Below are 14,915 nucleotides of genomic sequence, written 5' to 3'. Positions count from 1 at the left end.
CAGCACCAGGGGCTGCCTGAAGCAGCCGCCAGAGGCTCCCACAGAAAGCCCAAATGGACGCTAAGAAAGGGCAAGGCCTGGAGGCAGGTCTTGGGCCTGGGCTAGAAGTTCCAGGCCCTTCCAGATATATTCCACCTGCCACTGGGCCTGGCCACAGCCGCTGCCCTCCCCACTCCAGCCCTCTCCAGGACACGTGGTTAGAAAGCCTGGGTCTGGGCTTCCTATTTCCCCACTGCCAGACCCCCAGACTCAGCTCTGGAGGCTTTCTTGTCCCCATCTACAAACCTGGTGACACTGCGCTGTGCCCACACAGGTCTCTCTCTGCTTCTCTGTGTAAGAAGTCTCCCCAAGGAGTTGCTCTGGGCTGCAAATGCAGCCACCCTGGCCTGGGCAGGGCAGGGCCTGCACTCCGGAAGGGCCAGCACCAGCAGCCCTGTGGGGCCCTGGCAGAGAACACCTGGCTCAGCACTACCACTGACCTTGAGGAGAGGGCACAGAGGTGCCACCTGCGGGGCCCACAGGACTACCCAGGCAGTAGAAGCCCCTTCTGCTGCCCACTGGCCAAGCCTGGTACCAAATCCATCTTGTGTTGAGAGTCACCCCCAAACCACCACATGGCCTCTCCCACTAGGGTCAGGCAAGTGGGCACAGACCCGGAGAGGATGAGAGATGCAGAGACACTTGGGGAACTGGGGGCACAGCCTCCCCACCCACCAAGAGAGGCCAAAACCATTGCAGGAGTATCCACTGGCCCACAGCGTGCAGCTCCCTGGTCACGCCTGTGCCTCCTCTCCTACAGGCCATGAAGTGTGCTGTCTCCACAGCAGTTCTCGCTCTCCCCACTTCCCTGGCTGCCAGGTCACCTGCTTGTCAGCTCTCCAACCCACTAAGATGTGAGACCCTGAGCCTGTGTCCTTCCCTGCTGTGTCCTGTGTCCAGCCCGGAGGAACCCTCAGCTAGCAGGGGAGTGACAGGGTGGCTCCTAGAAGAATCTGGAGGCTCAAAGGGGCCTGGCCTAGGACGTCACACAGGCGACATGGACCTGGGCCTCTGACGCTTCCACCAGCTGTGCCATGGAGGAGCCCCAGGCTGCCTCATGGTCACAGATAAAGTGTTCCTCAGAGGAGGCCCCATTCCTGCCTGGGACAATGCACTCCAGGAAATAACATGTCAGTGGAAAAGGCAGGCCCCTAGAAACAGAGAACGAGGGATTAGGTGAAACACACTGTTTCTCAAGGGGCAGACAGACAGAGGGCCGTTGGCAGCTCCGACCTGACTCTGGCACTTTTCCCGCCAGCACCCAGGGGCTTTACAGGGATAGCCCAGTTTACTATCTGTTGGGTCTTGTTGCCCCTTCAACAGCCTTAATAGCACCTTTGGCTCCCAGCCTGGAACCAGCTAGCTGTCTCGGGGTGGGGAGGTCTCATTCTCCTCCACAGCCCCGCTCCTGGCACAGCTCACCCACAGCAGGGCGTCCTTCCAGCACAATGCCCGTGGCACAGGCCCTCCTGCATCTGGGCCCCCACATCCTCTGCCGGACCTGCCCCCCAGACCTAGAACACTGCCCCTGCAAGCCTGGATGGAAAGAAAGGGCAGAGTCCAGCCCCACGCTCTATCCCCAGCTGGGGCAGGGCCTGGGACAGGGCAGGCTCCATGGGTCCAATTCCCTGCCATGCGTGAGGATAGCCCTGGGAGCCTCAGCCCTTGCAAACAGCTTGTGCTGACTCTCCCTGGAAGGTTCCAGGGCTTCACAGACCTCACTGGCCAGGGGACCCCTACATCCTCAGGGGCCTGTGCAGGGCCACAAAGACAGAGCCTCAGAGCCTGAAGCAAGGCCAGGCACACAGCACCATCAAAGCAGCCCAGGTCCCCTGCCTGTGGCCCTCGGGACACTACTTGGCTGCCATTTACCTGGGTGACCTTTGGCAAGAGACTCACCCTCCCTGGTACAGGCTTCCCAAGCTACGAGGTGGCAGCGAGACCTCCCCCAACTTCCTATGCACTGGGAGACTGGAGGGAGGGCGGAGCGGGTGGGCCACTGTCACAGAGCCTGCTTTGCCTCTCACTTGGCTATGCCCTGCCTCTCATGCCCACCTTCCACCACAGGCCAAGCACACTCCCTGGCCGCCGTGTCTGTGTCTCTGAAAACACAAAGCTGGTTCCTGAGTAAGCCCTGGATTAAAAGGAGACTTTCCTGCACAGGCAGCTCTGGCACCCTCTCTTGCCTCTCCCTGCACGGTGGCCCTCGGCCTGCCTGGTGTCTCTCACATCTTGGGGGCCAGCGAGCTGTGCCCTCAGACAACAGCCCACCCACACCCCCATGATCACTGGCCCCAAGGCACAGGTACATCAGGAGAAGGGACAAGACAGGGGTGGTGTGCAGTTTCCCAGGATGACGCCCCAGGTGGCCCCAGCACATTCTTTCCCTCAGAACATGCCGGCAGGAGACCAGCACGGCCACATCAGCAAGGCGGACAGCAAAGCAGTGGCCCACGTGAGCCACTGGTTCCCAGCTCACATCACCCCGTCCTACAGGATGGGACCAGAATGGGGCCTAGCCTAGGGGGCTCTGCCAGGGAAGAAGGACAGGGGCCCACCAGGGGGGCTTCTGAGAAGGCAGCTGTGGGCATAGGCTGGAGGTGGCTCAGGAGCACTAACCCCAGCTCGGGTTGGTGTGACCCTCAGCCAGTTAGTCCTTCCCCAAGGGCCTCCTGGAGTCTCCATCCTCCCCAGGGCTCAGGGCCTCATCTTTGAGGCAGGTGCCACAGCACCTAACTGTCACGGTGAGTCCAGAAAAGCTGAGACAAGGGACAATTTGTGACCATGCCACGGTGGAAAGAGCATATCTCAGTCATGGCTGCTAACACTGCCCCTGACGTCATTAGCATGTGAACGCCAACCATGGGCCAGAGAGCATCTCTGACCTCCAAGGTCTAGGGTCAGGGCAGTTCACTGCGGCCTTCAGAGGAGCTGGCATCTAATACAGACTGCGTCTCACCACCTCAACCACCACAGGCAGCCCCAGTACCCCCGTTTCCCACTGAGGATGCTGGGCTCAAGGCCTTCATCAGGAAGGAAGGAAGTTCAAGGCCTGGGCCCCAAGAGCAGGCCTCTGCCATGCACGTTACCTGCTCCCTGGGTGGCTCTGCAAGGGACTCAAGTGTCCAACCTTCTGCAACAGCAAGGCAGCCCCACCAGAGCCAGGCTCAGATCAGCACTGGGGAGGCAGAGAGGTCCAGGCCCAAGGGGGCCCGTGGCCTGACATCTGTACCCGGGGAGGCCACAGGCATGGTGACAGTGCCTATAGCTGCCACTGTGCTGTGAGAGATGCACTTAGTTTGGCCCCAGGGGCCTCTATCCTCAGCTCTGTCCCTCAAGGGCACTTCACTTTGGATGAAGGGGGCCTTTGTGGGACCACATGCACCCTGAGAAGAACCCCGGTATTCTGTGTAGACAAACTCTCTCTCTAGAGTAGCAGTTCTCAACCTGTGGGTTGCAACCCACAGTAACTGTATTAAAGGGCCGCAGCATTAGGAAGGTTGAGTAACTCTGCTCTAGAGCCTGGTCATGCACGTTTTGCACCAAACACAAACCTCGGGGACCGTGCACCAGCGGTGCTCAGCCAGCATCCACGGAAAGCGCAGAATCCTCCCACTCCACAGGGCTTCATAGCTGTGGGGCAAATTAGCTTTTAATATGTGGAAGTCATCTTCCAGGGGAGGAATAAGGCTGCTGGGGAAATATTTTTCAACAGTGCTGGTCCCTGTTTTTAGGAGACCTCTAGAGAACACAAGCTGTTCAAATGGGAGGCATCTGCTGGAAAGCAAAGAGTGAACTAATTCCAAAAGAAACAAAAATTTTGTTTCACCTACAATGAGAAAAAAGGTGGCCAGGATTTTGAGACCAACTCACCCAACCTTATCATTATGCTGTTAAGAATAAAAGAAAAAGAAAAGTTGCCCTGAGTTGCTGAAGCGGTCACTGTGCTCCATGGTCTTCATTAAGTAAGACGGGTCTAGCTCGGTGCCTATAACTCAGCAGCTAGGGCACCAGCCACATAAACCAGAGCTGGCAGGTTTGAACCCGGCCCAGGGCTGCCAAACAACAATGACAACTGCAGCCAAAAAATAGCTGGTCATTGTGGTGGGCGCCTATAGTCCCAGCTACTTGGGAGGCTGAGGCAGGAGAATTGCTTAAGCCCAAGAGTTCGAGGTTGCTGTGAACTGTGACGCCACGGCACTCTACCCAGGGCGAGGTAGTGAGACTCTGCCTCAAAAAGAAAAGAAAGACGGGCCCAATTTTCCAGCATGAACACAACTAACAACTAAAAGCCAGGAAACCCTCGCCTAGGAGAACATCTCCTTCAGACCATTGACAGCTTGTGGTCAATAAAAATCTCTCATTCCTGGCCTCCACTCTCTCTCAAATCAAAGTGCACAACTGGAAAAACTGGGTCACCAGACACACGCTGCTCTGAACCTATCAGCAACCTACAGTCTCAACCAGAGTCGCCAGGCACCAGCTGCAGAATGAAACTTGCCCTGCTCCTGGGAAGAATGAGCTGGAGAGGGAAGATCAGCCCCTTACTGCAAGATCCGCTTCTTTCTGCAATTAGAAGTTATTTTCATTCTTTGATAATAGCTAAGTCACAGAATGCCTGCCGCGAGCCATTCCTATGTTTTATCCGTGAATTAATTCTTATATATGCCTCAGGCACAAGAAAAATGGAGTAAGTCCTACTATTGTCCCCATTTTACAGATGGGGAAATTGAGTCTCAAGTTATACAACTCCCAAGGTCCCACAGCTAGGAAACGGGGGAGATAGGGTTCCAGCCCAGCCCTGGCCGCTGACATCAGCGCTTCCTTCCATCCACCAGTGGTTTCTTACTGTGTATGTGCATGTGGGAAAAGAGCTTTTCCTGCTCAGAAAATCCAGAAAGTGGCATTTGTTTTAGGATCCTAATGTTTTTTTAAGATTATACAAACTTTTTCCTAAATCTTTACAGTAAGTACACAGTGAGTACGTAAGAGGTGCCAGAAATACGGGAGACTTAGCACAGCAGGGGAAAAGCTAATTCTGATAAATTCACTGGAACCCCCGTTGCCCCTGCATGGCCTCAGCACACCTTCCTACCTTCATGTGTAGACCCTCGAGCCACAGGAACGTGGACGGTGGTGGAACAACAGCCCTGAGTCTCAGCTGCTGAGCAGCACCCAAGCTGAGCAGACACACTCCCCTACGATGCCCCAGTGCCATCCTGCTCTCCACCTGTCACAACAAGAGTGCTGAAGCTCCCCAAGGCCTCCTCCTTTGCCCAGATTCTCTTACCAGCAAGGGGCAAAACTGTCACTGGGACCCTACCCATGCAACTCCTGAGCCAGCTTTGAATACCAGCTGCCCCAGAAGGGCCCAGAAGCAGCCTCCTGTCTGGCTGAGGACAGCCCTGGACGTCCCGCCATTCATCCCAGCCCCGGAGCAAGTCCTGTCAGCAGTGTGTCCAGCAGGTGTGTCTTATAACTGGCATGGGTTGGCAGCATCACCCCACCCTACCGAAGACCCAGGCTGTAGCCTCCTGGAAACCTGACCCGCAGGCAGCTGCCAAGTTTAGCAGAGCCCCCACCCCGGCCCCACCCTCTCCTAATGGGCCTGTTTGACCTCTCCTTGGCTGTCAGCACTGGACCACCAGCTCTGTCCTGCCTGTCCACCTTGTCCACCTGCCGGGCCCCAGATTAACACCCTCAGCACAGTCACATGTTCTCAGGCACTGCGCAGGAGGCTGGAGGCCAGTGTGTCACTACATCTAACCTCACGGGACTTTCGCCACAGCTCCAGGAAGTGCTCATGTTTATGGTCCCATTTTACAGACGGAGAAGTTGGAGGTTTAGAAATAGCAAAGCAACCTGCCCTATGCCCCAATCTAACACACAACAGAGCTGAGGGTCCACCCAGCGTCCTGCCCACCTCTCCATGGTGACGCTGTGTGGGGCCTGTTACAATTTGATGAAGAGACTTGCAGAATCTCATTCTCCTCACATGCTTAGAGTGGCAGGGCCAGAAGGACCTCCCTTGCCCCACCTGCAGACGTCGCTGCCATTAGCATGGAAGTGGGGAGAGCACCTGCATGTCCCCTGCGTGCCCTCGGCAGAACCCCAAGATTGAGTCAACACTGTGTCCCCAGTGGACCCCAAGTTGCCAAGAAGATGCACAGCCCCGAGGACGCCACCCCAGAAATGAAACATGGCGGGCCAGATGCAGGAGACGGCACCAAAACACAGCCGCACACCTGAGCTTCAGTTTCAGGAAGTGCAGAAGGAAACACTGCCCTGATCTGTCCCCTCTCTGGGGAGGAAACGTGAGAGCCAGGAAAGCCCTGAGGAACCATCCAGCCGTCGTACGCCCATGTTGGCCATAGAGCCCTTGGTGCAGACCAAACCTCTGCAGAGCCTTGTCTCTGTAAGGGGACAAGGAGCCAGCGGGACATCCCGGCTGTCCCTCTCCCAGGCAGAGGGGGCATCACCTCCTGAGTGCTCTCGGGAAGCAGGTTCCCCACCCTGCAGCGCTGCTGTCCCAGCACCTCAGAAGCCTGGGCCTGGAGCCTGAAATTCTAGAAGCCCTCCACGGGGCAGCGGGTAGGGGAGGGGTGTCACTGGCCCCCTGGAGAGATTCTCTACCTGCTTCCTGGCCATGGGTCAGAGAGTCCCCATGGGCTGAGCCCCAATCCATGAAGCTCCCACAGGCAGAAGTGAAGGCCCCAGAGCCCACTCTGCTCAGCCTTCCAGACTCCAGTGTCTGAGCCAGTCCCCAGGAAAGCAGGCCTTCCAGCTAGACACTGCTGGGTCAGGCTGTCCCTAAATTAGGTCAGCAGGGGTCTTCCTGATGCACCATGCAGTGGCCAGCTCTGCCCTCCAAGTCTTTTGAGTGTGACCAACCCCTTCACAGGGTGGCCCTCAGACATAAGAAAGGAGAAGTCTTCATGTCTCCACAAGCCCTGGGTCAAGGCTGGCCAGAGCCACATGTCCTCCCCAGCCTGGCACCCAGGAGACACAGGGCCCTGAGACAAAGGTGGCCACTGCCATCCCCACATGACCTAAAAACAGCGGCAGGTCTAGCTCCTCCCTTCCCACAGACCACAAACATCCCTTAGGACGGTGGCAGAGGCTCCTGACCACACAGGAACACCAGCCAGTCCCCAATGGAGGAGACAGGCCTTGGGGCAGCAGTGTGGGCACAGGGCCCTGCTTACCTCAAACACCTCCTCATCCAGGATCCGAGTGCCGAACACAATGATGCCGTTCATGTCTATCATGGGGTGGTCGCTGCGGTCCAGAAATTTGGTGGCCTTCTTTTTACAGTCAAGGATCAAGGTGACATTTTTCTTGTGAACGCTGAGAGCAATTCTATGCCACCTGCAAAGAAAAGAGGGGCTTGTATCACTGGTGCCAATCCAGGTGGCCTCGCTGAAAATCCCTGGAGACACAGGAGGGGTCTATGCACAGCTGCAACAGGACTTGGCACATGGAAGCCCAGCCCCTGGGGTGGGACAGGTCCAGGCACAGGTCCCAGCAACACCACGTGCCATTGTGAGAACGACTTAAAGTCCAGAAACCTCAGAATTCTCGTCTCTCAAGTGAGGACGGTTGTCTGAACCTGTGGGCTCCTCACAGGTCCCCAAGTTCGGGGACGAGTGTGGGGCTCAGAACTCCAGCGTGCACGCCCAGTGGCAGCTGTCCCAGCACTGGTGGAGTAGCAGGGAGACAGCCATCACATTCTGACACTGGCAGAAGACTGCAAGTCCTGTGTGTGTCATTTGAACCCTGATGACAACCTAAAGTCTTCCGGACAAGACCAAATTGTCACAGAAAATGGCAGAATGAGACTGAGGGAGGAACACGAATCTCATCCTCAAGGTCTTCAGGCAGGACCTCTGATGCATTCCCCGTGCAGAAGGTGATTTTGCCCCACGAGCATGGAGGCGTGCACCCAGCACAGAACTCTGGCAAGACTTCCTTCTGTTTGTCTTGTCCTTCACTCCCACATCTAATGCATCTGTACCTTGCAGGGTACCTTAAATCAGGGGCATCCAACCTTTCAGCCTGAGTCACACTGGAAGAAGAGGAGTTGTCTTGGGCCACACATCAAACACACAAACAATAATGAAAATTGAAAGCAAAAAAAGAAAGAAAAAAAAAAGGGCCTGTGCATAACTTCTGTAATATCTGCCACCACACATTAACAAAAAGTCCTCACGTAATCATCCTAATTCTGCAGCCCGGTCAGACAGTCTTAGAATCGTCAAGCAAGTCCCAAGTTTGCAATCGCTACTATAGAAATGTACATATATCTAAGCAATAAAACGTGTTCGGGTTTTTTGAATTTTTTTATTATCTATGTAAAAGTGGGCAACACAAAACTGGTGGGATACCTGACATTGTATTTGAGAGGCTAACACATCAACATCTGGTTTGAGGGAAGTAGTTCCAATTCTCAGTGAGTCTCAAGGAGCTCATCAGATGTTTTGGTTCTAGTTTTGCTCTTAATGTGCTTCATTATTGAAAATACTTGCTCACAAAATGCGGGGGCTGCCAAAAAAGCAATGACATGAATAAGGCGTGATTGGGAAGCGAGGGATATTTGTCTCTGAGAAGACAGGACCTAGAAAAGTCCGGTAAAGAGACATGATCAGATTTTTCTTTAGCTGAATGTCAGATTGCAGCTCTGTGCATTCCATTTGAAAATTGGCAGGTGGGCAGCGCCTGTGGCTCAAAGGAGTAGGGCGCCGGCCCCATGTGCCGGAGGTGGTGGCAGGTTCAAACCCAGCCACGGCCAAAAAACTGCAAAAAAAAAAGAAAGAAAGAAAAAGAAAAAAAATTGGCAGGTAACATATTTATGTCAACTGCAAATAAAGACACGAATGCACAGAAATAGATTTTTTTCCCAGAAATCCTGAAATTTGTTTTCAAATTCTTGTGTCAAATTGAAAGCAAGGCTGCCTATTTTTACAAATGCATAAAATTATCTGCCTTCATTTGAGCTTGCCATAATTTCAGTTTCATCTGTAATGCTGTTATGTTTTGAAACAACATATCGATTTTCACCTCGAAGACACAGGTGTAACTCATTTAAATGAGTGGTTAAATCCACTAAAAATACTAAATCTATAAACCAGTTTTCATCATCAAATTCTGGCACAAATTTGGTTTTGGATACCATAAACAACTTTGATAACACGTCACAAATCAAAAAATCTTTTCAATGTTTGGCCTCCCCTCAGCCATCTTCTGAAAAGTAAATGATGACACCATAGTAACATACTTTTAAAGGATTCCTGGAACTGGCGATGATTCAATCTCTTGCCCCTTATGAAATTCACAGCCTGGATGACCGATTTGCATGATGTTATCCACTTTTAAAGATTTTGCACATAAATTTTCTCTAGGTTCTATGCAATGATCCTTCATCAGACGTGAGTTTGGGGCAGCAATTGCTTGGTCTTCTATTAACTTCACTAGCCTCTCTCCTTTACCCACCACCGCCAGAGCACCATCAATAACTATACCAGAGATGTTGACGATGGACAAAGAAAATCACCTTAATGTACTTTCTACTGTTTCCCATAAATCCCGTTTTATCTGTGTCTTTAATGGCACTAAGAAAGCCATCTCTTCAGTGACATTCTATTCATCATCATCCGCTCTAACAAAAACGGCAAGTTGAGCTGTATTTGTAGCGTCAGAGCCGTCGTCCAGTGCCAAAGCATAAAATTTAAAATCAGCAGCTGTACTCTCCAACATTCTTTCAGTAGATTTTCCAATTTCTTTAATTTGCCTGGCTATCGTCTGGTGAGACAAACTGATTTTAGAAATATCCACCCTTTTTTTCAGGGCAAAAGATATCTGCCAGGCTTTCCATATATTGCTTAATAAACTCAAAATCAGTAAATGGTTTTGATAATTTTGCTATTAAATATGCTACCACATAACTAGCTTTCACAGTGGAATCCATCTGACTTGTAACTTTAAAAAAATTCTGTTGAGAACACAAACTTTTTTCAGTTCTGCTGTTTTGTCCTTGTAGCACTGGAGAGGTACTGGCCCCCCAACCAAAGCAAGAGACATGGCCTCATGTGCTCCCCGAGGAACATTGCCCTAAGATGGAAAAACTTCTTTCTTTGTGGACATGCCCGGGCTAGTAAGAACAATCAGTTAAATGTTCACAGAAAGGAAAGTTACCGAGGGCTTCGCACGGTTGCAGCTGGGGGCTGGGCACCTGTGGAGGTTGCGGGAAAAGTGCTCTCTCTTTTCTCCTTTTAGCAAACTATTCTTTCTTAAGTTTTAGGGAACTAATCAATCAAGAACAAGACAGCTAGAAGCCGTCGTGGTTAAGCCTTCGGCAAAGTGTTGAGCAAAGGTTCTCGATTTAGAACTAGCTGTGTATGTGTCCAGCAGCATGTGTGCTGAACACAGAATTTCTCAGCAGTCTTTATGATTTCTCCATTAGATGTTCCTTCTTCTATTTCTATACCTTTTTCTTCTTTTGACTAGTGCTGTGTATAAAAACACCCAATAAATGTGGGAAGTCACCACAGGCCTGAGCGAGCCTTGGTCTCCCTCTCATAATAATCATTCTGTGTGCAGTGCTTACCTCTGAGTCTCTGAGCATCTAGTTCTGAGGACAACAACACAGCACAACCCTTCACACCCATTGGACCGGGCAGTGTGTTTTTGTGTATACTGCCTTTCAAATTACGGTCTTTGAAAACCTGCACAAATTCCCTACAAATTAAGCAGAGCACCTTAATATTTGCCTCAACGAAAAAAGTAGTGATCCAGCCACTTTTCATGGAACAATCATCCTTCATCTGGAATTTTTCTTTTGTGCTCTGTTTTCTTTTGAGACGTAGAAACCATTCTGGGAATAAAAATATAATGATAAATAAGGGCCCGTGTGAGTGTAGGTGAAGCCAGGCTGACTGTAAAGCACGCGGGGGATTGATGTACGAGGCAGCGCCGAGGAGTGGAAGTACTTTAATCAAATAAGAACACTCACCTGACTCCTAAACAACATCAAATACCCAACATTGCAAAGGTGGCTGAAATATTATTAGTAATCGCTGCCTGGCAAGTCACCACGAGCACATGTGACATCTGATGGTGTCAGTTCGACCGAGCTCAGACGACAACACACAGGAAGCCACACACCATGTAAGGCTGAAATCTCGCATGTGTACAAACAGCGAGAGCACACGTATGTTTATTTTATGTGACATTGTGACGTGATGTCATCTACAAATTTCATGCTCGAGAACCACACAATCGAGTTCTACCAAAATATCACAAAAAAGTTTTCATAATGTTTTAAGTAAGCTTACGATTTTGTGCTGGGCCTCATTCACAGCCATCCTGGGCTCTGCAGGCCATGGGCTGGACACCCCTGCATTAAATCCTTTCTAGAGCAAGTTGGGCATAACAACACAACCTCCTGCTTCCCTTTCTGATACAAAGAGGCTAGCGCTGGACACGCTCTAGTGCCTGAGGAGAGAGAAGACCCGCCACAGGCACAGAGCTGACCCAGGTCTCGGGGCTCCAGCTTAGCGTCCCTCCCCCTGCCGCCACACCTGAGGTGGTCTCAGTGCCAGCCGTGATGGCCGCTGTGATGCCCCATATCCAGCCAGCAGGCGCTAGACAGCCTATCGCCCCCTCCAGCAGGATGGGGTTCCCAGCATGCCCACTTACTTGCCATCTGACAGGTTGATGCCCCTGAAGAGGGGATAGTCCTCTGGCCCTGGCTTCCCCGTGTGGTCCTCATAGAGGAAGACGGGCGAGCGTCCCAGCTCCAGGCCGAGCTGTTGGATGCCCTGCTCATTGTAGATGGAGACCAGGAAGGCCTGGCTGCCTTTCTTAGCTTTCACAGTGGTGAGGATGGAGAAGTCCTCGGGAAATGTGGATGCTGGAACAGAGGACAGAGGTGAGAAGGCAGTCAGGAAGCCCCTCCCCCTGCCCACCTGTGGCTCTCTGCAGACAAACCATTGCCAGGACCTGGCCGTACACAGCCATCTACTGTGCCTCTGTGCTTTGATCAAACTGTTCCTAGAGCCCTTTCCTAGTGCCACTTGTCCAAGCCTGACCCCTCCAAGGTCCATTCAAATGCAATGCCTCCAGGAAGGGACTGGTCATTCCATGTGGGAGCCCTCACCTCCACCTTCCCTCCTGTATGTCAAAATATCTGCATATAAATCCCAGTTATCAGCTCCCAGACTGCGAGCTGGCCCTGGGCAGAGGCTGTTTCTGAGGCAGCTTTGTATCCTGCACAGCGTCCAATCACTCGGCCTTCACTGGGGGAAGCGGGGGGACAGGGGGGAGGCAGGGGGAGGTGGGGGGGGGAGGAGAAGGGAGGCAACAGCTGTAGGATCACGGCTGGAAGTGTGCTTTTTGACACTTCCTAGTCAACTTGCCAAACACAGAAAAAGTCAAAATAAATTAGAAGACTTCAATCCAAATTTAATTTTTTTAATCCCTTGTGTGTTGACAGGAGGAAATGCCCCTTGCAACATGGGCCAGAAACCGTCTGAGGTCACCAGAGGCAGACCCGAGCTGCCCTGCCGAGCTTGCCCAGGCCCGCTCCTCAAGCCTCCCCATGGTCCATCTGTGCAACAGGAGGCCTCAGCCCCTCCTCTGCATTGATCCTGGTGGGAAGGTCAGTGGCTCTGGCATGTGCAATCTGCAATTCTGCCAGGAGCCCATACCACCTGACAGTGTGTGGCTAAGGATACACAGTGGGGTGGCAGAGGGACATGGATAGGCTGAAGGAGGGGCAAGGACCTGCCTCAGAGCCACCTGACTCTCAACAATGCTCCAGGGCTCAAGGGCTTGAAGAGTCCATTCCCATAGCCACCCCTTCCTGGGCTGAGGGCCCCCAGGCCACGGAGCTGGCGTGGCATCCATCACTGTCCGTGAGTGCCCTCTGCTGATGGACCACGGCACAGCCTCTGGTCACGGAAGCAGAGCTGCAGGTGCCACATTTGGGCGAAGGGGACATCAGAGGCCCCATGCCCAACAGCCTAAGACTCCCTAAGTGGGCGGAGGACGACACTGCCTGCCAGGGCCTCTGCATCCTCTGGAGGACACAGGCCAGTGAAACCTCTCCGGGGCAGTCAAGACGGAGGTCAGGGCCTCTCCAGATAATTAAGTCCACCCAGGCCCTCAGAGGCCAACCCAGAGTGTTGTGTGAGCCCCCTAGGCTGTGAGAGAAGGCAGAAGGTGGGCTGAGAACTCATCCTGGGGCATCTCCTCCACCCACTCAGGTGCCACTCCGCAGAGGCCCAGGGCTTCCCCACCCCAGGTCAGGGGACAGATTCAAGTGCTGGGTGACAATGTCAGAGCACCCATCTAGGAAAGACAGATTTCAGAGAGGAGCCAGTACAGACGGCCCTCCTCTTCCAGACAGGAAGCCGTCCGGGAAGAGACGTGTTGAGGTCACCACTGCCACACAGCCATGGGCTTCACACTGTCCCTCCCAGTGTGGGGACGTGGACGGGGAATCTGACGGCCTCAGCAGGGACCCCTCGGTGGTGGGGGAGCGTAAGGCACCCTACGCACACCCCCAGGAGGAGACCCAGCCCGCAAGGCCAGTGGCAGGATCTTGGAGGCCCCACACGTCCCTGGAGTGAGGGGCATTCAGAGCCCAGGGTGGCACACAGAGGTCCCTGTCTACACCCAGGCCCAGCAGGGACCACTTTCATTTCAGAGGGTCCCCTGGCCACCCCCAACACCAGGAGAACACTGCGTCCAGACAGTCACTCTGTCCTCAACAATGAAGGAAAAATAGAGAGCTCCTTCTCTGGAGCACAACCTTCTGTGAGGACCACCAGCCTCCAGGTCTCAAAGCTCATTAAAATGCTGTCTCTGGAGTTCTAAAATCACTATCATGATACATTTTCTCAGCTCAGATAAAACTCAAAAGTATAAATTATGTTTAACATAAATCTCTCTCCTGGCAAAATAACAGTGGATTTACTGTCATGGTAAGAAGGCCCATGTTAGCCGTGACACAATCTAGGACGCTGACATGCTTCATAATCTACTGTGGACGGTCAGGGAGAAACGGGTCTCCTGCCAGATACTTCATATTTCATTTCTCCGAGAAAAGGCACAACTGAGGGGTGAGCTCAGCATTTCCCCTGCACTTGGGCTGAGGCCCAAAGGCAAAGACATCATTAGGTGCATCATTAGGTAGGAGCCTAATAATGCCCTTGCCATGCCTGAACCAGCAGTGATTTGCTGATGTGATCAATAAGCACTAATTGGTCCCCTTTGTGGTAGGCTCTAAGGAGACACAGTCAAGGACAGATACATATAGTCCCTGTCCTCTGAAAGTGACATTTACACAATGGAGACAAAACCAACCATTAAGAAAATCCATGTATGGGGTTGAGCTCCCCAGCCCAAGGGCTCTCAGAGCCCAGGTCACGGGGTCTAACCAGAGTAGAAAAGCTCCCAAGCAAGGTTGGAACCCTAGTCTCTGTCCTGCCCAAGTGCAGGGCGACACAGCTGCTGGGTATGGGGATGGGTAGGGCCAGGTTTGCACTGGGAGGAAGGGGACAGTGTCCTGACAAAGGTGGAGCACCCCATGACCCTGATCCACTCGGCCTGCTGAGGGGCACACAGCATCTTCAGGGAATCTGGGCAGCCTGCTCAGGGAAGGACTGGGGACTTTCTTGTCACGGAAATAGTCCACCTGGGCTCGGGCTTTCCCTACGCAGGTCCCCACAGCCTGGGCCTTACTGAGGCCACCTGGGCCACACCATCCCTCCCTCTGCAGCTGTCAAGGTGGGCCCAGCTGCTCCTCAAAGAAGAGGGTGTTTCAGCTCCCAGCCCCTCTAAGGCTTAGACTGTCCCACCCAAGGTGGCTGCTATGG

The 14,915-nt window shown here is 53.0% G+C and overlaps 1 protein-coding gene across 4 annotated transcripts in view; it reads right to left on the bottom strand.

The window, feature by feature from the left end:
- The window catches only part of COL5A1 (collagen type V alpha 1 chain), a 170,484-nt gene that overhangs the window by 117,181 nt on the left and 38,388 nt on the right, over positions 1 to 14,915 (bottom strand). For 3 of the 4 annotated variants that reach the window (XM_053558724.1, XM_053558706.1, XM_053558715.1), the window contains exons 3-4: positions 11,734 to 11,947; positions 7,245 to 7,407 (exon numbers count right to left, since the gene is read on the bottom strand). In XM_053558724.1, the coding sequence (XP_053414699.1) occupies positions 7,245 to 7,407; positions 11,734 to 11,947 (377 nt within the window). Of the gene's footprint in view, positions 1 to 7,244; positions 7,408 to 8,423; positions 8,559 to 11,733; positions 11,948 to 14,915 lie in introns of those variants that run through there. The other variant, XM_053558735.1, reaches the window with a different exon arrangement.

The sequence above is a fragment of the Nycticebus coucang genome, chromosome 2 (assembly GCF_027406575.1).
Source record: "Nycticebus coucang isolate mNycCou1 chromosome 2, mNycCou1.pri, whole genome shotgun sequence".
NCBI classification, from domain to species: domain Eukaryota; kingdom Metazoa; phylum Chordata; class Mammalia; order Primates; family Lorisidae; genus Nycticebus; species Nycticebus coucang.
Note: the sequence above shows the minus strand (reverse complement) of the source record. Positions and strands in the feature narration are given on the sequence as shown.